We start from the raw sequence: 22029 nt of genomic DNA, 5'->3' as shown, positions 1-22029 counted from the left end.
ATTTTAGGCAGAAACTACCCAGCGAAGTCAGTTAGCTTCTCTAATCAGACTCATCCTCTCTGAGGTGTGAACAGAGGTACGGTTTTGGATGCTGAAAGATTTGAAAGATGGTTCTTCATCAGGAGCCCGGCTACAGGCCCAACACGTATTTGGGACAGGATCCAAGGGAACCTTGGGGACAGGGTCCAGGGTACCTGGGACTGTGAAATACAATTTCTTGAGGCTGTAGCTGTTTGCCCTGATGCCGGCTGCTACACCCTCCCTGACACCTTGCTGTGCCGTCCCTTATGTTTCCCTGCAGTGTATTGTCATCGGCCTGCAGTCCACGGGGGAGGCTCGCACCAGAGAAGTCCTGGATGAGAACGATGGGCATTTAAATTGTTTTGTCTCTGCTGCAGAGTGAGTTAAAAATCCCTGGTTTTCTTCTGGGGGCATGCATGGGAGGCTGGAGGTGTGCTAGGGAAAGCCCTGCCCTGGGGCTGCTTATCACTGCAGTTCTTGAAATGCAGTTTCATAATGCCTCGTCCTATACAAGCAGTAAATGGAGAGGACACGTAGCTGGATCCTTGAGGCACTATTTCTTCAGCGTGACATTATGAGCTAGATCCTGGATTCTGAAGTCTCCTGTGGTCTAAACTTGCACGAACAGCCTGATCCAATTCTACACGCGTAAAAGAATTGGCAGGTGTAGGAGAGCCAGAAATGCGAGCTCAGATGTAGTTCGTGTGGGTGTGACTCTGGAAAACCAGGCTGTTGACACTGAAGAAATGAGCAAGAGAATCTCCTGTAATGACAGAGGCTGGGATGATAATGTGAGGTGGCATTGCTGGAGCAGTGAGAGGAAGGAGTAGTCCAAGGAGTTTAGATTTGCCAGTGTTGGCTTTCAGCACGTGTACAAGGCAGGACCAGTGTCCTGGTTGTGTTGCCTTTGTTCCTAGCTAAAAGGAGAGTTGGTTGTGTCTGAAGTGAAGCCAGCAGCAGCGCTCATGCTACCCTTTCAGCAGAGAATGAGGCTTATGCTCCTCCTCATTTTTGCAGCTTTCAAAATACCAGCCCGTCCCACAAACGTGGCTGTTCCTGCATGATGGGTGACGAAAACCTGGGACATTGGGTTGATCTGTTTCCTCTGTTCTGCAGGTAGCAGGGCTGTTACTGTTTTCTTTTTGAAGTGACTTTTAATGCAGGTGAAAGCAATGAGAGATGCCAGAGACAGTATATGTCTGGTTTAGGCCAAGCTTTCCTCCCTTATTGTAAGGGGGTTGTGTTGGTCTGTGTCACTCTGCTGTCTCCAGTCCATTCCTCAAAAACAAATACCAGTTTGGTGACAGTGTGCAAGGCAGGTCTAACAACTGCTTGGGTTGATTTGGTCTCTTGGTTTCGTTTTCGTGTCACAGAATTCAGAGGAACTTGGTCTAGAGGACTATGCGGTGCCTTTGGGCCTTGCTCAGCTGTCAAAGGAGGGTCTGTTGGTGATCACGCTTGACTCTGTCCCCAGTTCTAGAGGCAAGAGCTCTTTGTTCAGCAGCATTGGCCAGATAACTGAGTGCCTTCTGGCATCTGCTGAGCCTCCAAATGCGGCGTCCTCATTTTACAGCACTTCAGGGGATTTCTTGAGGGGAGTGTGCTGGGAAGAGGCAGTTGTTTAAAAGATGCCGAGAAACGGGGTTAAAAATAAACAGATTGTTCAGTGAGTGAATACCAGCCCAACCCTTTGTTCGCAGGGAAGACAGGGAGTGCAACTGTCGGGAAAATGACCAAGGTTTCATGGCAGGGAGGCTCCAGACTTGAGAGTGAGTTTTTGCATTTTGAGCCCAGGGTCACCCCAGCACACAGGACAAAAGGGACCTACCTGGTGCTGTGTAATGGCAATCACTTAATAGCCAGCACAGGGCTCTGCCCCTTCAGGGTGTGGTGCTGCCTCTGTCTCCTTCAGCCCCTCACACCAAGGGTCTTAGAGCTCCCTCCCTGGTTCCCAAGACTCCCTTTTTCTCACACGGGTGAGGTGTCATATCCATATCTCTCAGCTGTCGCTTTCAACGTGTTGTTTGTTTGGTTTTTTTTTTTTTCCAGTCAGAGCTCATTCAGCGCTGCCTTCTCATTGCACTGGGGGTTCATCCCCACCCAACATGATTAGCATTTAAGCATTTGCTCTTTTATTTGCAGAACAGCCCACAGAAACATTTGTTTTCCACCTCTTCCAATTTTTTTCCATTCACCTGAAACCACTACGTATCCGTGTTTTGTTACTTTACTCTGTTTCGTGGGCAAGCAGGCCCACGTCCAGTTAATCAGAGGACTTGGTGGAGCACATTTGTTGGACAGCCTGATGGTGGTCTCTGCTGTCAGAGCATGGAGAGGGGTGGGACACTGGGACTGACTGGATTTTTCAGTAGTGATGTAACAGCTTCCCAGTATAGTGTTTCCCATTTAAAACTCCCTCTTAGTTGCTATATAAAGGTCTTGCAACTTTGGCATGCCACATGGTAGCGCAGAGCCCGGGGTCTGCTCTGCTTTTGTTGCAGTGTCTCCCTGGAACGGCCCCACTCCCTCCACCAGCGGGGAGGCCACAGCAGGGAGCGTTTTTCCCGGCATTACAGTGCTTTGCTTTCCCGCAGCACGCCTGTTTCACGGCTGAGGATCTGCTGGTGCAGCCCACGCTCCCATGGCAGAACCCTTTGGTGAAACGCGCTCAGTCTGAGTTGCTGCTGTTCTGGAGAGCCATGCTGTACCAGTGGCTGGCTGATCACGTGCTGGTAGTTATGGTGCAGGATTTACCCCTCTTTCATGAAATGTGGTGCTATCTCAAATACACATTGCTACATGATAACCGGCAGATGTTCCTATTCCTGGTAGCTAGAATAAATTTTGCATCTTACTTTCAGAGGCGTCTTTCTATCACTAATTCAGAAGCACTTTCCTTCAACCAAAAGAAAGAGAGAAAAAGGAACTGGCATTAAAAGAAAACGTAAGAGCACACTCCACTGCCCAGCATCTGACCTCCTGCCTTGCTGCTTCACCCCAGCCACTCAGCTTTTTCTTTTCCTTTTTCCCTTTTCCCTACTTCATGCTTTTTGCTACTCTGCCCTGGTTTCAGTTTGCCATCCCGCACATCTCCTGTCACTCTCTCTCATCTGGAGGACAGCAGCTATAGGTCATTCACCCTTTCCTCCCTCTAACCCACTTCCCTGTCACAGCGTAGGTCCTCGCCTCCACCACCCAGTAGCTATGCCCCTTTCCCTCAGCCACTTCCTTGCCTAGATTGGTGGGCAGATTGCACAAGAGTCCTGGCTGCATGTCTGAAGCCCTCTTGCAGCAAGGGGGGGTTTTCCACTACCCCTTACTTATAGCATGGCAGGTGTCCTGGGGGAAAAAAAAATCACTTTCCTGCCAAATTATTGGCTGCGGCTGCAGGTAAGAAGAGTTTTGGATTTCTCCTCCAGTGGGATGTGGGAAAGGGGGAAGAGGGGACAGCAGCACTGGCAGATTGTGGAGGTTACCCTGACTGGCTGCTGTTGTGGAGCAGCCTGTGCAAGCTGGTTTGTGAACCTCTCACGTAGCAGGGGCGTGTCTTACTGTGCTTGGAATTAAACAACGTCCCGAAACACCGGCACCTTCCCGTGTCCTGCACATTCCTCTGGAGGCAGTCAAACCTGCGGACTCCTTCCCCTGAGGAGTTAGCACTGCTTAGAGCTGGCTGTGTGTTCATCCTGACGTGTGCAACTAGCTTCAGCCCTGATAAAGATTGCCTCGTTCTTCCTTTCTCTCTCTTCCTTTCTCTTCCTCTTTCTCCCCCCCTCTCCCTCCCTTCCTAACTGCCTCCCACCCCACCCAAAAGGCTCTGTCTTTCCAAGATCAGCCTTTCATTTGGGGCAATCTCAGCTATTTTGTGATTTCTCCTCCTCCTCTTTCTGAGCTGGCACTTGCTGTTCTGCATTGATGCACGAGGCTGGGGACTCTCCCTTGACACTGCTCGCTCTGCCTTGCAGGGAAGCAGAGGGGCCGCTGCGCCAAGGCTCTGAAAGGCATGTGTGACCCTGTGGGTGTGATCAAGATCAGTGATGACAGCAGCACTGACTCTGACATGGGGCTCGACAGTGACTTCAACTCCTCCCCGGAGTCTGTGTTTGAGACAGATGATGTCATCTTCGTTGAGCACACCTACAACGGCTACACAATGGAGGACAGAAGTAAGTAGAGCAGCAGCACAGGGTTAGCTCCTTCCTCGCTGGGGGGAACTGGGAACCAGAGTCGCTTCATTCTAGTGCATGGCACCCAGTGCACAGGTGCGCAGCTGGAGGCAGCCACCCACCCCAGTACCCTGCAAGCACAGACAGCGGCAGATCAGACGTGACCCTTTTGCTGGCTAAGGGGATTGCAGAGTCAACGAGCTGATGTGAGGAGACTCTCTTGGTGTCTTCTTGGAATGGTGAAGCTCCTTCTGTGCTTGGGACAGCTTTACAATCTTCGCTAGATTTTATCCTGTGATGGTCAAACTTGGGCTTGTGAGGTTGATTCACATTAACCTGCTGTGATCAGTGAGCAGGAGGAATTTGCCCTGCGTGTTCCTTCCCCCACCAAAACGTGGGGAAGCATAGAGGGAACTCACTGCATGCTCAGCAGCATTTATTGCAAGTCAAGGCGTCTTTGCCTGCTCATCAGATAGTCCGCCCAGAAGCCCTTCCAAACTTCCTCCCACCCCCCCACCCCCCTTTTTTTTTTTTTTTTCAATTTGCAATTACCAGGTGACTCTAAACTTTTGCATTTTACATTGCAGGTAACTTTCACATGCTGCCTTCCCAGAAAGAGATGCATGGCCTGAGGGAGCTAGAACATGTGGAAAAGATGAAGCAGGACCTCCTAGCAAAAGTAAAAGCACTGGGCAAAGAGCTACCTCTCAATACCTTGGATGAATTGATCAATCACTTTGGGGGCCCGGAGCATGTGGCTGAGGTACACCTCACAATCAAGAGTATATTTTGATGGCACTGGGTGACAGGAAAAGGGGCCAGCAAAGGGGGTTCCTCTCCTTGCTTGCAATCTGAAAAAGCTGTTGAGAGTTGACTTTCTAAATTGACTTGCTGCACTGTGCAGGTGTCTCCCCTCTGCTAACAGCCTCTCTCTCTCCTGCGTGGTTTGTGCAGATGACGGGGCGGAAGGGCCGGGTGGTTTGCAGACCGGATGGCTCTGTCATGTTTGAGTCTCGTGCAGAGCAAGGCCTCTCTATAGATCACGTCAACCTGAAGGAGAAGGAGCGTTTTATGAAAGGGGAAAAGGTGAGTCAGGTTCGAGCTAAGGAAACTTCCAGACATCGGCATGGGAGTGAGTACGCTGACAGGGGAAGGAAAGGGAGGGTGCCTTTGCATGCTAGTGCCTTGCCACCCTCGGGCCAACAAGTCTCTGCAGCTTTCTGTCCATCTGTTTGACCTGCTGGAAGGTGACAAGGAGTCCTGGGTCCCTTCATGGGCTGGGGCTACTGTTATGCTTTGGGCTGTTTCTTGAAGCAGTTTTGCAGATGTCCAGGAACCTCACTCTCCTTTCTCACTTCTTGTCTCTCTCCCTTAGCTTGTAGCAATAATTTCCGAGGCCTCCAGCTCAGGTATCTCTCTCCAAGCAGACAGACGGGTGAAAAACCAGAAGCGCCGGGTCCACATGACGTTGGAGTTGCCCTGGAGCGCGGACCGGGCCATACAGCAGTTTGGTGAGGGCTGAATGTTCTTGGTCACTGTCCCCTTCCCCTGAACGTTGTTCAGACCATGAAGCCCCGGGCAGCCTTGGGAAGGAAAGGCATGCGTGGCTACCTGAGCCAGCCTGGTGCTGCTGCTGGGACAGGTGTATTTAGCTTTCTGAGATACAGCACCTTGCAGAGCACAGTGCTCCTCTGTTTTTCCAGGATAGGAGTGCAGACACACAGCAGTTGTGACTGATTTCTCTTGTGGGGAAGGTTTGTGTTGACTTCATGAGTGATTTGCAGCGTGGGAAGGGGGAACTCTCCCATACATGTTAGCATTGTGTCCTCATGAAACATGCTAGGGATGCCTGGGGATTTCTGTTCCACCCTGGGGAGGCTCTGTAGGATGGGGAGGGACAGTTCCTCAATACATGAGCACAAAAGAAATAATGCGCATCGTAGCTCAAGCTGGGGAGTCACTCCTCAACCTGAGAGGGTCAGGGCTATAAACTCAACTCTGCCAAGGTCTCAGCAGCACCAGGGTGATGAATGCAACTGTGCCTCTGTCCTTTTCCCTCCTTTGAAAACCAGCCATGACATGGAAAGTTGTTTTGGTGCTCTCATCTCTGCTCAGCTTCCCTTCCCATACCAGACAGACTATACCAACCTCTCCTTTCACCTCTGCTCTCATGTCCCTGTAGGTCGAACGCACCGATCAAACCAGGTTTCCGCTCCAGAGTACGTCTTCCTTATCTCTGAGCTGGCAGGGGAGAGGAGGTTTGCATCCATCGTGGCAAAACGTCTGGAGAGCCTAGTAAGTGCCCTGCAGCAGAGATTAACATGTCAGTTCCAGTTCTCTCTGAAGAGCTTCCATTTGGTGTTCCCACTGGCATGGCCAGTGTAACTATTACAGGGGATTGCATCACCCCCAACTGAAGGCATTGCAGCTGAGGAATGCAGAAGGCTTTTAGCATCCTGGGATTTGGGAAAGGAAGTGAGGAATATGTAACCAGGGCATCAGGAGGAATTTCAGGGAAGCAGAACCCAATTCCAGATGCTGGAATTCCCCCACTGTTACAGGAGCGTACACCCATCAGTTTCCAGAAAGCGGATGAAATAACTAATGGAATAATTAATTTGTCTCTGTTTCATTTTTATTCACTTCTAATAAATCCCCAAATACGTCGGTGAAGTCTCAATATTCCAGAGGAACACTGCCTCCCCACAGCACGTTCTCATCCTGGCCTCTTCCGAGATGTGACTTTGGCCATCCTTCTCTGGTGTTTTGCAACAGCTAAAAGTACGAACTTTTTGTTTGGTTTGTCTTCCTAGGGTGCCTTAACTCATGGAGACCGCCGGGCCACCGAATCCCGAGACCTCAGCAAGTACAACTTTGAGAATAAGGTAACTTGCGGCTGTGCTTGGGCTAGCTCAGCCAAGGAGGAGTTGAAGTAGTTAGCAGCTGCCTTCAGTGGGAGCCAGAGCCAGAAAGATCATTGCTGGCATCTACAGGCAGAATCTGGCCTAGCAGCATCAGCACCCAGCTCCCTGCCTGTAGCCCCATGTACAGCACACAGAACTGAATTAATGATCAGCATCTGAGCACCACGCTGGTGGGAGGGTTGTGCTCCCACGGGGGAGCTGGGAAGGGCGCTTGGGCCTCTTCCCCCAAGCTGGTGCCGGCACTGGAGGGCAGACATGCAGGTTCCTGTACTCTGGTCCCCTAGAGACAGAGGAGGCCCCTGACACACAGCTTCCCCCTTGGCACAGCCACCAGATTGGTGGCCTTCCTGGAGGTGATGGCTTTCTCCGCAGTGCCAGCAGAAGTGTTGTGACACACTCAGTCCACTGCTGGGCTGCCAGTGTAGGTTTGTCCCGTGCATGACTCTTGTCTCCTTTCACAGTACGGGGCTAAAGCACTAGACAGAGTTCTCTCCACTATCCTCAACCACACGGAGAACAGAGTTCCTGTGCCGAAGAACTATGATAGAGGGGAGGCTGCGTTTTTCCGTGGTAAGAACATTACCAGCTCTGGGATTTCTTCTGCATCTTGCTGGCTGGGTTGCTCTCAGGTTTGGGATGCCTGAAGAACCGAGAAGAAGGTCAGAGAGAGGGAACAGTACCACTGGCTTAGCAGCTCACTAGCGAGTGGGGCGATTGGCTACCCAGATGCATGTCAGCCTACCAGGCATGGGGGGGGGAAAAAGAGTCTGGGAGAGACTTATCTGCAAAATAATGGGCACAGCTGGAGGGGCAGCAGCCCTGCAGGACTGCTGAGGGGAGGCTTGACCCTAAAATGCACAAGCTGTCTTCTGCCATTCCAGAAATGAAGCAAGGTCTCATCTCTGTGGGGATCTGCTGCAATCAGATGAAGTATGGCACCGTCTCAGTGGAGAAGGGTATGTGTCAAGCTTTTCCTGCCCAAAGTAGGGGAGAAATGAAAGAGGCCATGGTGTCATGGCCCACCCAGTCCATCTGCATGGGACCGTGGCCTTGAGAGGTTTGCTGTGCAGCTGGGCATGGTGCTTGCTTTGATGGGAAGGTCCTGTGGGGATTAGCTGGCACTGCAGATCACATTTCCCTGCAGCAGCCTGGCAGTTGACCACAGCCTGGAAGAACAGCCCTTGGGCTGCTCTCTTGTGTATTAGTGCTGTGCTGCCGTTGGGAAGGGATGCTGGGTGGCTCTTTTTGTGACTGTGCTGTTGGGTCCCATGCCCAGCTGCGCCATGTTCCCTGACCTACCACGCTCTTGCAGACTGCTCTATCACCAAGTTCCTGAACCGCATCCTGGGTCTGGAGGTGGACAGGCAGAACATGCTCTTCCAGTATTTTTCTGACACCTTTGACTATCTGATTGAAAAGGACAAGAAGGAGGGCAAATACGACATGGGCATCCTAGGTACGGAGAAAGAGGGGGGAACAGATCTCTTCCTGCTTGCACCCCTGAGGTTCCCTGTTCCTCCCTGTGCTGACTGTTGGCGGTTCCATGGCCACGGCCGTCTCGGTCAGTGCAGTATCCCCACACAGCGCAGATCTTGAGAATCTTGCAGAGAGAGAAGGTGGTACGGGAAGATGTATCTTACAGCAGTATTTTTTCCTTCTACAGATTTAGCCCCAGGAGTGGATGAGATCTACGAGGAGAGCAAGGAGGTCTTCCTGACCCCTGGGCACCCGCAGGATGGGCAGGTCGTGTTTTATAAGGTAGGCAGCCTGCACAGCTATCTCTGCAGTCCAGTCTTCTCCAGTGCTTCCCGGTCTGGGGCTGTGAGCTACTGGGTCCCTTCCCCTGCCGCGTGGCTTTGTGTCATGTTTGTGTCATATCTGCCTCAGTCATGAGCAGGTGACTGATGCTGGGAGTTACACAGAGGAGGCAAGGAGAGGCCCTGCCCTGCCCCAGGAGCTGGAGGCTGCCATACCTGGGAGAGTAGTCTGGCAGTGCCTGTTTCTAAGCTGCAGCAGCACCAAGTTTATGTTGAGGGTGGGATTTGTGAGACAGACACTGGTGCACTTGTCCTGCACTCTGAGGTTACAGAATCCCTCTGTCCCTGTTTAGATCAGTGTCGACAGAGGCTTAAAGTGGGAGGAAGCTTATGAGAAGTCACTCAAACTGACAGGATCCTTCGATGGGTTCTACCTCTCCTACAAGGTAGGTCCTGGGGTCTGCCAGGGTGGCACCTCAGCTTGGAAGATGACTCCAACGGGAGGAGGTCCGCCATGGCTATAAGAGGTCTATGTCTGACCTCTTGCTGGGGGCTGGGAGATGCCTTCAAGAACCTCCATCCTGGCAGGAAGGGGGTTAGTTTAGAGAAATATGGGCTTGGGGAGAGAGGCTGTGACTCTAACCATCAGCTCTACCCTGACAGATGCGAGGCTCCAAACATACCTGTCTGCTGGCAGAGCAGAGCCGTGGGAAGAACTTCATCCTCTACAAGCCAAATATTGGGAAGCAAAGCCAGCCTGAAAGCCTGGACAGTCTGCAGAAGAAGTACCGGCAGGTAGGTGGGAGCTGCAGCCCTTCAGTGTGGGGAGAGGGAAGAGCCTCTTTCTCTGGGCAGGGGTGGCTTTGAAAGGACATTTACTGTAACCACTTCACAGATCCTTGTAGCCCTGTTGTGGATTGGCCAGAGATAGTGGTAGCACTCGGGTATCCTGACTCCCAGCCCTGGATTTCAAGTCTCAGCTGCATATTGGACAGTGGAAAATCTCCAATGCTGTGTGTTTCTTCTGCAGGTGTCGCCTGAGGAAGCCAAGGAGCACTGGGAGAGCAGTTACCGCTTCTCCTTGAAGAAGTGTAACCATGCTGTCTGGTAAGGCATCTGCAGCCCTGACCTGTCCTGCCCTCCCCAAGGCAGAGCTGGTGTTGGGGAGAGAGTCCCTGGCTGTGGCAGCGGGGAAGGGCCACACCAGGGAGGCTGTGGGTGGGGGGATCCTGCTCTGCTCTGGGAGCCTGTGCTGATGCAGGTGGTATTCTCCCATTTGAACTACAGGAACAGGAGCTGTAAACTGATCCAGGAGGGGAAGGAGTGCTTCCAGGGCATGCGCCTGCGTCACTACTATATGCTATGCGGGGCCCTGCTGCGGGTCTGGAGCAAGATCGCCAGCATCATGGCAGACATCACCAACACCAGCTACCTGCAGATCGTCCGCCTCAAGACCAAGGAGAAGAAGAAACAAGTCGGTGGGTGAAGTACTGGGAAGGGGAAGGGGAGCAGGACATTTTAGGAGAAGGAAGAAGGGGTCCAGTTGCCCAATGCCAAGATTCCCTTCCTAAAACAGGACATGTTCCAGCCTGGAAGCACCCACTGCTTAGGTGACCCCATGGGAAGGAGGGGAGCTGGGGCTACCCCGACGTGTGTTTGGGCGCTGGGCAGAGAGTGCAAGCCAGACCTGAGCTGTCCCCTCCGTGCCCATGTGAAGCAGTGCTGTTGCTGCCTGCTACGAGCCTGCCATGGAGCTGCTTTTGCTCTGGTTGCAGTCCCGTCTCCCTGCTCTGCAGCCTGGCCAAGAGGCGAAGCAGGCTGGGAGTGTGCTTGATAAATGGGCCCCAGTGCTGCTGCCCATCCCTCTGTCCCCACACTGCGCCGTCCCTTCTGAAAGTGCTTTGGGGACTGATGCATGTTCCTCCCCTAGGAATAAAGATCCCGGAGAGCTGTGTCCATAAGGTGCTGGAGGAGCTGAAGCAGATGGATGAGAACGTGAAGCGAAAGCACAACCAACTCCTCCAGGCCCAAGAGCAGAGCCCGCAGTTCTCCCTGACGCTGCCCATCCTGCCACAGCCCCCGGACCTCACGCAGACGGGGCCTGGGGTCCCCCTGCCCAGGCATTCCCTGCACCAGGATGAGATCCTGGACTTGACCTACAGCCCTCCTAGCAGCAGCATTCCCGATGTGGTAATGAACCCAGAGCCCAGTGTGTTGTGCTTCCCCTCGGAGTCCATTCTCCAGCCACACCAGCAGCACGGATTACCCTTTAGCTTCAGCCACCCTTCTGCCTTCAAGAGCCCGGCCCCCATCCTGCCTCTGCCTCACCCAGGACCCTTGCAGACACTGCAGCAGCAGCAGGAAGATTTTGTCCAACAGGATGGGAATATCAATTTCAGAGAGATCCTGGAGGACATGCTAAGGACGTTAAATGGGGCCCCCCAGGAGAACATGGTCCCCCAGGAGCGCCAGAGCGTGATCCAGTTCAGTGGGCCTTTCCCAGACTTCTGAAAGCCATCTGGGCATGCCAGGCGATGCTCGGCCACTGTGGATCCATATCCTTTGGTGCAGAGGTGAGAGCTGGGGAGCCCCGGCTTTTCTACTGGTTTGGACTAACCCTTTTCTGTTTCTGAGGGAAGAAAAGAAACCTATAGTTCCTTAAAGCAAAGTTTATTTATATATAATATACAGTCAGGCATGTATAGATTTGTATATAACATGCGCTTGGGGGGAGTTGAGCGCTGCCCAGTTCAGCTGATCTGGACTGATGGCCTCTGCTGTGTTCAAGTCCTGCTCAAAGGTCAGTGCCCATGTAGGACTGAGGAGAGATGCCCCCTCCTCTGTGCCCGTCCCCCTGCAGACTACTGAGTTTCCGAGCTGGGTCGTGCCTTCCCCAGCCCTCCAGCCCAGAGCTCTGTGGCCGCTACCCCCTGAGCTGGGCAGGGGCATGTCTGGTCTCCAAAACAACCTGGTGACCAGAGTGCTGGTCTGTTACTGAAGGGTGAGAGCCCAGTCCCCCCTGAGAGCTGGCTGACCAAACCGTATCTGCATTGGCTGCTGCCAGCTTTCCTCTTGGGCTGCCCCAGCCCTGCTGTGGACCTTGAGGCTGCTCTGGAGGGCTGGGTCTGAAGGCAGGGGTGAAGGGGAAGGGAATGCTGTCCCAGAGGAGTTGGGAACCACTGAGCTCAAGTGTCCCCCTGAGCAGGTGTAGCTGAGAGAAGCAAAACTGACTGTGCCTGCTCTGCCCTCCCTGGGAAGGGACACTGACACCTCTGGGGCTGCCTGAGCTCTGCAGCAGAGGGCAGGAGCTGCTTGCTCCCACACCTTGTTTGTCAGTATGGTGGCAAAGCTTATGAGTTTGTCAGAGCTCAGCCACACTGGGACCATGGGGGGAATTCCCTGGAGCAAAAGGGCCACACTTCCCATCAGCCTGTCCTGCACTTTAGCCTCGGAAGGTCGCTGTGGCTGGCCGTGCTTTGTCCAACTTCTTGCTATTGCATGGTGGCCTTTCACCTGGCTGTCTCACCGCTCCTGTTCCGTAGGGCTTGTCCTTGGCTGGGCCATGGACACAGGCCTGGGTGTCTGGATCTGGGTCCCCAGCCCTGCCCACCACTGACCTTGGTGAGAGCTGCTCTCAGGCCCCAGAAGGGAAGAGTTCCCTGGTGAGCACCGAGGATGCGTAGTATCGCTGCTCATGCTGCAAATTCAACCTCCAATACCAAAGAGCAAAGGGCTGCTTTGCAAAGCACTGCCCCAGACAACCCACTGCCCCTCGGCCAGGAGCGGCTGGGCAAGCTGCCTTCTCCCCAGGACAGAGGTAGCCTCCAGCCACTTCTGCCACCATCCCTGTTCCAGCAGCATCTTGCCTCGGCAGGTCCCGGGGAAACTCTCTTTTGTTTTCTCTCTTTAATCTAAGGAGTCTGGCAGGAAGCTGCCTGCTGGCAGGAATGCTCCAGGCCTGGCAGCTCCTCCGCAAGCCTCCCCTCTGCTGTTTCTTTTCTCTGCCTTGAGTCATCGAGGTATTTCCTAGAAGTGGCACCAGGATGTTTTAAGGGGAAGGATGAAAGACCTTCCCTGGCTGGCCCGGCCCTTCCTCCGAGAGGACCTGGGGAAGGAGGTCCAGCCGGGAGAGGCCTCTGCTGGGGTCCCCCATGCCCTGACAGGTCCGTCTTGAGGGGTCTGGAACTTTACAGTGCCTGGTGGAGTCCTCTCCTCCAGGCAGAGAGCCTTGACCCCCCCACTCCCCATGTTTCCCCCAGGGCTCAGGGTCTGGCCGAGTGCTCTGTTTGCTGTTGGGAAGTGCTTTGGGTCAGTGTCCGCAGTGTTTGTGCTCCTGCTTAGACGGGAGCTGCCTTCCCCGACACATTAAGACCATGGACCTGCCCCGTGCGATGCACGTGTGGGCTTGTTTTTGAGGTTGCTCTGGTCCCTGCCCTTTGTTTTGGGGGCTTGTCCTTACCCCCCACCTTCCCCAGCTGGCATCTGCCTCCTGCCAGCCTGCCTGGCCGAGATCAGCCCTGCAGTCGGGCCCGCTCGGGGCTGCGTTTTACTGCATTCAAGGAAACCTCCTTACCTCAAAGTAAACACCAAAGACAGGGAGCCCCTGTGTGCCCCTGCCCCGCTGCTGCCCTGAGAGGTTTGTGCTTTTCCCCCAGCTTTGCTCGTGGCAGCCATGCTCGCCTCTCGCCGCGGGGCCGCCTGGGGAGTGCCGCTTTCTCCGGGTGCCGCAACAGCTTTTCCTAGTCCTGAACAGAGCAAGGCTCTCCCCTTCCCCAGACCCTCCTCTTATTTAAAATACGTCCTAGTCCACACCACTCGTGGAGAGGCCCTGCCTTCACCCATGTCCTGGTTCGTTCGCTCGGCGCTTGCTGAATTCTCAGTGAGGAGAGGGAAGGACACCGGGAAAACCCATTTCAGAGAGGTTTAAACTCAGGAATAACGAGGAGGAATTCTCCCGCTAGGCACCCTCCGCCAGCCACTTCTCCGCCGTCACCCGGAGCCTTATCTGCTGGCTTTGATGTTAATTTTAAAATATATGCAATTCTCCCTCCCTGATCTCTGGAAAGACAGAGAGCACCTTCAAGGAAGCCCTTCTCTGCCCCAATCCTGTGTTTTTGTCAGGGTTAATAATATGTAACGATATCTTTTAACTAAATTATTATGCAGTTGTCCTACTGATTGTATGTATTTTTAAATGAGTCCCTTTTTTTCTTCCCTTACACCTTTTTGTTAGCACTTTTTAATCTGCTTGTTGTTTGCCTTTGTTTTTCTATGTGTATTTATAATTAATTGAGATGTATATATATGTAAAGAGATTTTTTTAGAATATGTGCCTTTGACTAATAATTCCTGAATTTTCTACTTGCCTCAGAAGGATAATTTTTCATTCTGCTCAGTAAAAATGGAAAGGAAGCCACATACAAGATTTCTGTAAGTCCCAGCTTTCTGTCTGTCTGTCTGTCTGTCCAGAGGCATAGACCTGCCCCAGGATCCCATCTGGGACTTAGGATAGGGAATCCGAGGGCCAGGGTCCTACCAGCAGCTGGAGTTTATCTCCAGTGTCACCAGCCCGGTGGCAGTTGAGGACTGCTATCCCAAGCCACCCCCTTCTCCCTGGGATGAGCCGGGCAGGGGCTGCGCAGAGGAGGATCCTCCCTGGAGCCAGCCCTGGCACTGGCCTTCGATGAGGCTGCTCCCTCCCAGCTTTGTTGGGGAAAACACAGATAAAGGAGCCACTGTTCAGGCGTGTTCCTCCAGCATGAGCAGTTGCTGCTGCAGTGCCGGGACATCTCACCCAGGCACTGCCGGCCCCGCTCTGTCCCCGCAGGAGGTGGGACGGGGGTGAGCCATGGATGATTGTAGTGGAGCAATTCGTACCTCGCCTTGTGCAACCGCGGCTGGGCATTGCAGTGCTGCCAACAAGAGTTCATGGCAAGACTGAGCCGGGCTGTGGGGCAGCTCCTGAAACCAGCTGGCCTACCCCGGGGTCAGGCAGGCTGGAGCAGGATCCTCCCGGCATCCTTGACGTGCTGGGCTGCAGCTGCGTGGGGGGGATCAGACTGGGGGGACCCCAGCAAGGACCATGGGGGCTCTTCCCCACTCCGCCCTTGGCCCCACATTGAGGACAGGGCTCCCGGGGTGGTTGGGGGCTGTGGATCTTAAGGGGAGACCCAGCACCTCTGCCAGACCCTGGGGAAAAGAGGCAAAACAGCAATCCCACATGGCAAATCACCTGTAAAATGCGAGCTCTCCCTGCCCACGGGAGATGCTGGCCCTCTGTGGGCTTGGCCAGACAAAGTGGTGCCTTTGCAAGCACCGACAAGCTGCAGCTGAGACTTCCTGAGGAGGATGGATGCACCTGTGGGCCTGCATGCTGCAGTCGGACACATCTCTGGCTATGTGAGGTATTTCACTGTGTCCCAACACAACTCGGTTTTGTTTTGCAGTAATTGCTTGCGCCACTGCTGGAACTGTCCCCTTTGCTGCCCTGCCAGGGCCAGGAGGGGTATTGGGGTCAGGGGTGTGCTGCTGGGCACCCAGACTTCGCCTGTACTCTGTCAGCCTTCAGCTGTGTTCAGAGAAAAACAACGCAATTGCCTCATTGGGGCAGATGCCTGTTAGGTTTAGGGTGAGGAAGGATCTGAGCTGCAGTCCCAGAGGGGACACACGCCTTCCCCCTGCTCTGGCTTTTCCTGTGGGAGCCCCTTGGGAGCACCAGCTGAGCCAGGATTTGTGTGCAATTCCCCCCCTCAGCACTAATGAGGATTATCCCTGCTGAGCTCAGGAGTTGCATAAGGTCTTGGCTCCCCTGCAAGGCTCCACGTTCTCCCCAGGAGCAGCGCAGCAGATCCAGCCCCATCCACTACTCAATTCCACACCCAGACACAACCGGTCATTTCTAATATATTTATTGCAAGGGGGCACCAGATCCTGTCCTATGCCCAGAGAAAAGAGTTGCCCAGCAGCGGCTGCCGGCCCCCTGAAGCCTTCTTCCAGCAGGTGCACGCCAGATCTTCAGGTCTGCCTCACCAGCAAGCTGGCTTGAAGACAGACCGTCATTGGGGCTGGATGAGAAGACTCCACAGGCAGCAGGAGGGCCGGTGCTGGGGTGAGATGAACAGGTCTACAGATAGGCAGGCAGGTCCTTCTCGATGATCTGCGAGAAAGAAGGGAGCATTGTGCTATGAGAACATCAATTGCCTGAAAAACATGCCCAAAGCCCCCTCCATCCCACCCCAGAGGGACTGCTTGGAACCACCCTGTGCTGGGCACCCACTTCCCCTGGTACCACAGCCAACACCCCCAGAGCACAGGGGTGCCTCTTCTCCCCCCCCCCCCCAGCCAAAAGGAGGAGAGAGCTGAGACACAGCAGCGGAGCCTGCCCTGGAGCAGTGCTCAGCGCCAGAACTGCCCTGTTTCTCTGCAGATGTGATCTGCAGAGAGCTGGCAGCACTGTTGTACTTCCCCTTCTCCTGTGGGTCAGGCAGAGCTGTAACACCAACCGTGCCAGCAGCAGACTTACGTAGGGATCTTCCATGGGACTGTACCTCTTCACCACTTGGCCCTCCCGGTTAATGAGGAACTGTGGAAGTGAAGCAGCACCCAGGTGAGCAAGTCCAGCTGTAACACAGGCTCTGCAGCCCTCGGAGAGTGGCAGAGCAGCCCAGGGAGCTGCTTATGGTGGGGTTGGGCTGCAGCAGATCCTGCCTGCGGAGCTGTAGCCCCTGGCAGACCTGCTCCCCCCTCAGCTGGTTACTGACACTCTGGGACAGGGCTAGAGATAACCAGGCTAGGGGCTTATAAGGGTCTCTAGGCGCTGGGACCAGGACAGTGCAGAAGCCCCTTGGGACGCTCCTACCCTGACATCCAGGGTAACTGCACGGAGCAGAGCCCATGTGTGAGGATCCCTCCTCCCTGCAACGCCTCAGGGACTCCCCACAGCCCCCAAAGGGCGAGAGTGCGACCCAGGCAAGCCCTGGAGAAGGCAGCTGTATCCTACCTTAGTGAAGTTCCATTTTATTGCACTAGGAGAGAAAAAAAAACAGGAGTGAGACTGTGGCAGAAAAAAAACCACCTTCTTGCTGCAGCAAGGCCAGCTGCTCGGATGGAGCAGCCCAGAGCTGCCCCCTCCCTGCCCGCTGCGGGGCTGGCACTTTCCGCAGCTGCCCCTTCCCACACTCACTTGCCCAGGGTGCCTCTTCCTTTGGGCTGCTCCTTCATCCACTTCCAGAGCGGGTGGGCATCGTCCCCATTGACGTCGATCTTACTGTACATGTCAAACTTCACACCGTAGTTTTCAGCAAATGCCTTAATCTGAGCGTTGTCCCCAGGCTCCTGAGGAAGGTGACAGAGGGAAGGGGCACTCCGAGTGCCCTGGGGCCACGCAGGGAGCCTGGCCAGCCAAGGCCCATCCTTGCGCTCCCGGGGAGCCCTCGCCCCGCTCCCCCACATACCTGTTTTCCAAACTGGTTGCAGGGAAAGCCCAAGATGCGTAAACCCCTCTCAGCGTATCTGGCGTGCAAGTCAACAAGCTGAGTGTAGTTTACAGCGGTTTTTCCTCATTTTGAAGCCACGTTGGTGATGATGCAGACGTAGCCTCTGGAAAGGGGGGGGGGGTGAATCAGCAGCCGTTCCCCCCGGCCGGAGCGGGGCGAGGCGGGAAGGTGCCCGTAAACAAGCCGCTCTCCCGGGTTACACAACAGATTGTCCCAAGGCAGCTTAATCACCGCCCGGCGCCGCGCCGAGGCCCTTTGAGCCCCGTTCCTCCTCCCACCCAGGACCGTGTCCGTCCCGGCCCCACGCCCGAGCGGCGCCAACCCCTTCCCTCCTACCGGTACTTCTCCAGAGAGACGTCGTTGCCATCGATGTCTCGGGCGTGGAAATCATAGATGGCCTTGGCCGAGCGCCAGTCCTCCGCCTGGGCACACTGCGGGGGGCGACGGGGGACGCTGTCAGCGACCGCCGCCCCCCCCCCCCCCCCCGCTCCCCTCCCTGTCCCCCCCCCCGCCGGCCCCGGGGAGGGGGACCCCAGCAGCGACCGGCTCCGCACCGGCGGTTCGGTGCCTCCGTCCCCCCCTGACCCCCCCAAAACCGGAGCCGGCGGCTCCGCGCCCTTCGCTTTCCCCGAGCGACACACGATGGGGGGGGGGGGGGGCTCGGCCGCCCCCCGGGGCCAGGCCTCAGCCCCCGCCGCCCGCCCTGGGCGCCTCACGGCCGCGGCGGCAGCCCGGCAGAGCCCTGACCCGCAGCCCCAGGCCGGCCCCGGTGCGGTGCGGAGCGGGCCCCGCCGTGGCCGCACTCACCATGGTCCGGGCCGGGCCCCGCACCGCCGCCACCGCCGCCCCGCACTGCAGCGCCCGCCGCACCGCCCGACCCCATCCCATCGCGCCTCACCGCCTCCGGCCTCTCAGCCAATCGACGGCTAGGACGCTCGGAGGCACCGCCCGTTTCGGCCGCTCAGCCAGTCAGCGCGCAAAGGGGCGTGTCCGACCGGGATAACGGATGGGAACCTGACCAATGGAAGAGCAAAAGGGGGGGCGGGGTGGCCGCGGGGATGTTTATCGGCGGAGCGGGCGAGACCATGGGGGCGGGGGGGGGGTGTCAGGGACAGACCATGGGGCGGGGTCAGGCGCTGCAGGCCGGGCCCGCCCCCCCTCGCGGCGGCGGTTTCCCTTCTGACCAGCACATGGGTCCGCGGCCTGTCCGGGTCTGGGGATCGGACAGCGGGGAACGGTCCCGGCTGCGGGAGAGCGACCCCCGCCACCCGCCGCAGCCGCAGCCGGAGGCGGACTACAGCTCCCAGGAGCCCCCGCGGCCGAGGCCCCCGCGGCCGCCCCGGCGCCGCCTGTCTCCGCGCGAGCAGGCATTAGCGCGGGCAGCCCGCGGGGGGGACCTCGGGCGGTGCGGGAGGTGGCGGCCGCCATGGACGACGAGGAGGAGACGTACCGGCTGTGGAAGATCCGTAAGACCATCATGCAGGTGCGGGCGGGGATGAGACCCGGCGAGGGCCGGAGACCCGGCGGGGGGTGTTGTCGGGGCAGCGGGGGCTGCGCGGCGGCCTGGCGGTGCCACGGGGGCCCGGGCCCGGGCCCTGGCCCCGGCCCACTCCCCCCCCGTCCGCCGCCCCCGGGGCGGTGAGGGCTGGTCCGCCTGACCGCAGGGCGTTCTCGGTAGCTCTGCCACGACCGGGGCTACCTGGTGACCCAGGACGAGCTGGACCAGACGCTGGAGGAGTTCAAGGGGCAGTTCGGTGACAAACCCAGCGAGGGCCGGCCCCGGCGCACCGACCTGACGGTGCTGGTGGCTCACAACGACGATCCTACCGACCAGATGTTCGTCTTCTTTCCGGGTGAGAAGAGCCTGCTCCAGCTCCCGGGGCTGCGCAGGAAGGGACGGCTTCGCTTGCTGGGGCGGGGGGTTGTCAGCGGAATGAGGGAGGGCTGCGTGTAACCCTGGGGCTGGCTCCTTTCCCAGAGGAGCCCAAGGTTGGAATAAAGACGATCAAGATGTACTGCCAGAGGATGCAGGAGGAGAACATCACCAGAGCGCTGATCGTGGTACAGCAAGGCATGACCCCTTCGGCAAAGCAGGTATGAAGTACGGTGAAAGCAAGCTGTCTCCGAGGCAGAGGGTTGTTGTGGGCCGTGGGTGTTTTGCCTGTCCGTTTTTCAGTGCCTCTTTAGGCAAATAAAACCCTAGAATTTCATTCTAGATAAAGTCTTCCACTAAAGCCTGTTGCACCTTAATACAGGGTGTTGCTTAACATGCAAATGTATTTAACCAGAACAGCCGTTTCTGGTTCCAGAAGAACAGCTGGGGGCCCGTGAGTAGCCAGGAGGTGGGTGAGCGAACAGGGGATGTTTGCCAGCAGTCAGGACATCCGTGCGCTCTTTGCCCACGTAGCTGTGTCTGTGTGAGCGCATGTGTAGTGATCCCACGCTTGCAGTGACTGGTGTCTGAGCACAGGCAGGGCTGTCCCAGAGCAGCGCTGCCATCTGACAGACCTTTCCCTTTCCAGTCCCTGGTAGATATGGCTCCCAAATACATCCTGGAGCAGTTCCTGCAGCAAGAGCTTCTGATCAACATCACAGAGCACGAGGTGAGCAGTGTTGGGCAGTGGAGCGAAGGCGGGATGATCAGTCTTTTGTGCTGAGCTGCGGCTTGAGCTGCTCCCGGAGACTTTCTTTTGGTTGGAAGGCCGGGCTGAGGGAGGCAGACATACTTTTCTTCCTGACAAACGTGTTGCTTCTCCCACCGCAGTGAGGAGCCAGTCGCTTTCTCTGGTTTTCTTATCTTACAATCTCTCTCCCCTGTTGTTTACAGTTGGTCCCGGAGCACGTTGTCATGACAAAGGAAGAAGTAACTGAGCTACTGGCTAGATAGTATCCTTTGTTTGTTCTCCCCTTCCTGCCTGGGTGTGATGCAGACTTGCTTTCGGCTGAAAATGAATACATCTGCGTGCGATGGTTTATTACTTTGTTCCGTGAGCTGTGCTAATGAACGGGCACCTGGGCCAGTGGTGTGTTCTGCCGGGGGAGCTTCTCCTTGACTCCCTGCGCAGTAAGCTGAGAGAGAACCAGCTCCCAAGGATACAGGCCGGGGATCCTGTGGCCCGGTACTTCGGAATAAAGCGTGGTCAGGTAAGAGAGAAATAGACTCAGGTGACAATTCCCTGTGGGCAGGGCAAGGAGGGGAGATGCTCTACAGCATTTCAGAACTCTTGGAGGCAGGGAAAGTATCTCTTTCGAATGTAAAATCTGTTGTAGGTAGGGTACGGATGTGTGTGAGCTGAGCAGGCTTCTAGCAGGGTTGGCTGCCTGCTGAATCGGGTGGTGACAGCCAGCAGATATGACCCAGCCGCACGCTCCATGATCTCCCGCTCCCTGTGCACCGGGGGGTGGCACTTCCACGCTATGGCCCCAGCCGAAGCAGGGAGCTCAGCGCCGGCCGTCTCTGTGGCTGCTGAGTGCCGCAGCTTTACAGCCACGCTGTCTGGGTCTGAGTGTGCGCCTGTGTCGGGCAGGGAAGCCCTGCAGGGGAAGCTCACCACCAGCTTCTCTCCCTCATGAGTTCCTTCTGTCTCCCTTCTAGGTAGTGAAGATCATAAGACCGAGTGAGACTGCGGGCCGCTACATCACCTACAGACTGGTGCAGTAATCTAGAGCTGTCGGGTAAGGCAGAGTACGAAACCACGAAACTCCCTGGCTAGCGGAGGGCTTTGGGCAGTGCTGGGGCTGTCCGGGATTGACTTCAAGTGAGCTGCCTCCAGGAAAAGATTATTTCAAAACTTTAAATTGTTTGTGGAGGGAACTGTCAGTGAGAGGACAGACCAGAGCAAGGCTTGCCTGGTCTTGTGCCTCAGTATCCACCGCTTGGGACGTGCCTGTCGGTGTTCAGGGCGTTCAGTGGGGCTTGGCCTCAAGAGCAGTCTGCTGAGGGAGGCATGAGGTGATTCACATCCCGAGTTCTCTTTCTTCCAGGTGTGGAAGAGTTGTGTGACACCTCCCGATCTTCCCATCCACCGGCAATTTACTGAGATGTCTGCCTTTTCATAGACGGCCAAGAAAATGCTCTTTCTGTGTTGCCTCTATGCAATTTGTGTTACTTGGCCTAATTCCTTGTTTTCCAGCATGGACTTTGCTGTAACTCCTTAGTCTTCATTCAGGACTCAAGCCATGGAAGTCACCTGAAGCAACAGAAGCGTGCAGGGCAGAAGCAAGTGGGAAAAGGCCTTTGCTTTCCTATTTAATTTTATAGGATCTTATTTTTAATAAAGACTTGTACTCTGGCTGTTCCTCGCTGGCCTTGTATTTCTCAGCCTCGCCCTGTAGCAGCGCCTTCTAGACTTAGTGAGTTCCTGTATTTTTCATTCTGTTTAGAATGTCTTGCTGCTGAAGCTCTGATGGACTCTCCATCATGGCTGAGCCGAGAGCTCACCCTGCAGAACTCGGATCCAGCTGTTGTGTGCAGTTTTGATGCTGCAGTTCAGACTTAGCTCGTTGCTTACCTTACCTGTTCTACCCTCTGGCCCTTGTTTTGAAACCATGGTGTTCAGGTATTGCAATGGAGAGTTGCTTATCACCCCCCAGTCACTTTCATTTTAATCTGTTCCAGGTCTCTTGAGGGTTTTTAAACTTCAGTTTACTTGCTAGAAATACGTGG

General features: G+C 55.6%; 3 protein-coding genes across 5 annotated transcripts in view; 2 read left to right on the top strand and 1 right to left on the bottom strand.

Moving 5' to 3' along the window:
* SBNO2 (strawberry notch homolog 2) overlaps window positions 1-14308 on the top strand; it is a 67474-nt gene extending 53166 nt beyond the window's left edge. For both annotated transcript variants that reach the window (XM_052800942.1, XM_052800943.1), the window contains 17 exons: window positions 302-399; window positions 2883-2965; window positions 3987-4187; window positions 4775-4950; window positions 5142-5273; window positions 5563-5698; window positions 6370-6482; window positions 7001-7072; window positions 7573-7681; window positions 7993-8067; window positions 8424-8567; window positions 8775-8869; window positions 9222-9314; window positions 9532-9663; window positions 9899-9975; window positions 10156-10346; window positions 10799-14308. In XM_052800942.1, coding sequence (XP_052656902.1) covers window positions 302-399; window positions 2883-2965; window positions 3987-4187; window positions 4775-4950; window positions 5142-5273; window positions 5563-5698; window positions 6370-6482; window positions 7001-7072; window positions 7573-7681; window positions 7993-8067; window positions 8424-8567; window positions 8775-8869; window positions 9222-9314; window positions 9532-9663; window positions 9899-9975; window positions 10156-10346; window positions 10799-11379 — 2508 coding nt within the window. In that variant the 3' untranslated portion in view covers window positions 11380-14308. The remainder of the gene's footprint in view (window positions 1-301; window positions 400-2882; window positions 2966-3986; window positions 4188-4774; window positions 4951-5141; window positions 5274-5562; window positions 5699-6369; window positions 6483-7000; window positions 7073-7572; window positions 7682-7992; window positions 8068-8423; window positions 8568-8774; window positions 8870-9221; window positions 9315-9531; window positions 9664-9898; window positions 9976-10155; window positions 10347-10798) is intronic.
* Window positions 14309-15760: 1452 nt separating this feature from the next.
* On the bottom strand, window positions 15761-18297 carry GPX4 (glutathione peroxidase 4). The gene is made up of 7 exons (XM_052802423.1): window positions 18171-18297; window positions 17700-17794; window positions 17322-17466; window positions 17051-17202; window positions 16868-16892; window positions 16391-16450; window positions 15761-16024 (listed from the first exon to the last, which is right to left on the bottom strand). The coding sequence occupies exons 1-7, from the start codon at window positions 18249-18251 to the stop codon at window positions 15992-15994; spliced, it is 591 nt and encodes a 196-aa protein (XP_052658383.1). The 5' UTR covers window positions 18252-18297; the 3' UTR covers window positions 15761-15991.
* Window positions 18298-18716: 419 nt separating this feature from the next.
* Window positions 18717-21665, top strand: POLR2E (RNA polymerase II, I and III subunit E). 2 transcript variants are annotated; one of them, XM_052801273.1, is made up of 8 exons: window positions 18717-18846; window positions 19042-19216; window positions 19342-19457; window positions 19886-19966; window positions 20191-20249; window positions 20429-20507; window positions 20959-21038; window positions 21497-21665. In XM_052801273.1, exons 1-7 carry the CDS (start codon window positions 18790-18792, stop codon window positions 21022-21024), a joined length of 633 nt encoding a protein of 210 aa, XP_052657233.1. In that variant the 5' UTR covers window positions 18717-18789; the 3' UTR covers window positions 21025-21038; window positions 21497-21665. The 2 variants fall into 2 exon arrangements, with proteins under 2 accessions (XP_052657233.1, XP_052657232.1); XM_052801272.1 differs by having other exon boundaries at window positions 21348-21665.
* The last annotated feature ends 364 nt before the right edge of the window (window positions 21666-22029 follow it).

This window comes from Harpia harpyja, chromosome 11, assembly GCF_026419915.1.
Source record: "Harpia harpyja isolate bHarHar1 chromosome 11, bHarHar1 primary haplotype, whole genome shotgun sequence".
Lineage (NCBI taxonomy): Eukaryota > Metazoa > Chordata > Aves > Accipitriformes > Accipitridae > Harpia > Harpia harpyja.
The sequence above is the reverse complement of the archived record's forward strand: the minus strand, read 5'-3'. Positions and strand labels throughout refer to the sequence as shown.

Coding starts and splice junctions, on each gene's coding strand:
- POLR2E (XM_052801273.1), top strand. CDS start 18,790: ATGGACGACGAGGAGGAGACGTACCGGCTGTGGAAGATCCGTAAGACC. Junction 19,458..19,885: donor TGACCCCTTCGGCAAAGCAG/GTATGAAGTACG, acceptor TTCCCTTTCCAG/TCCCTGGTAGATATGGCTCC. Junction 20,250..20,428: donor ACTGAGCTACTGGCTAGATA/GTATCCTTTGTT, acceptor CTCCCTGCGCAG/TAAGCTGAGAGAGAACCAGC.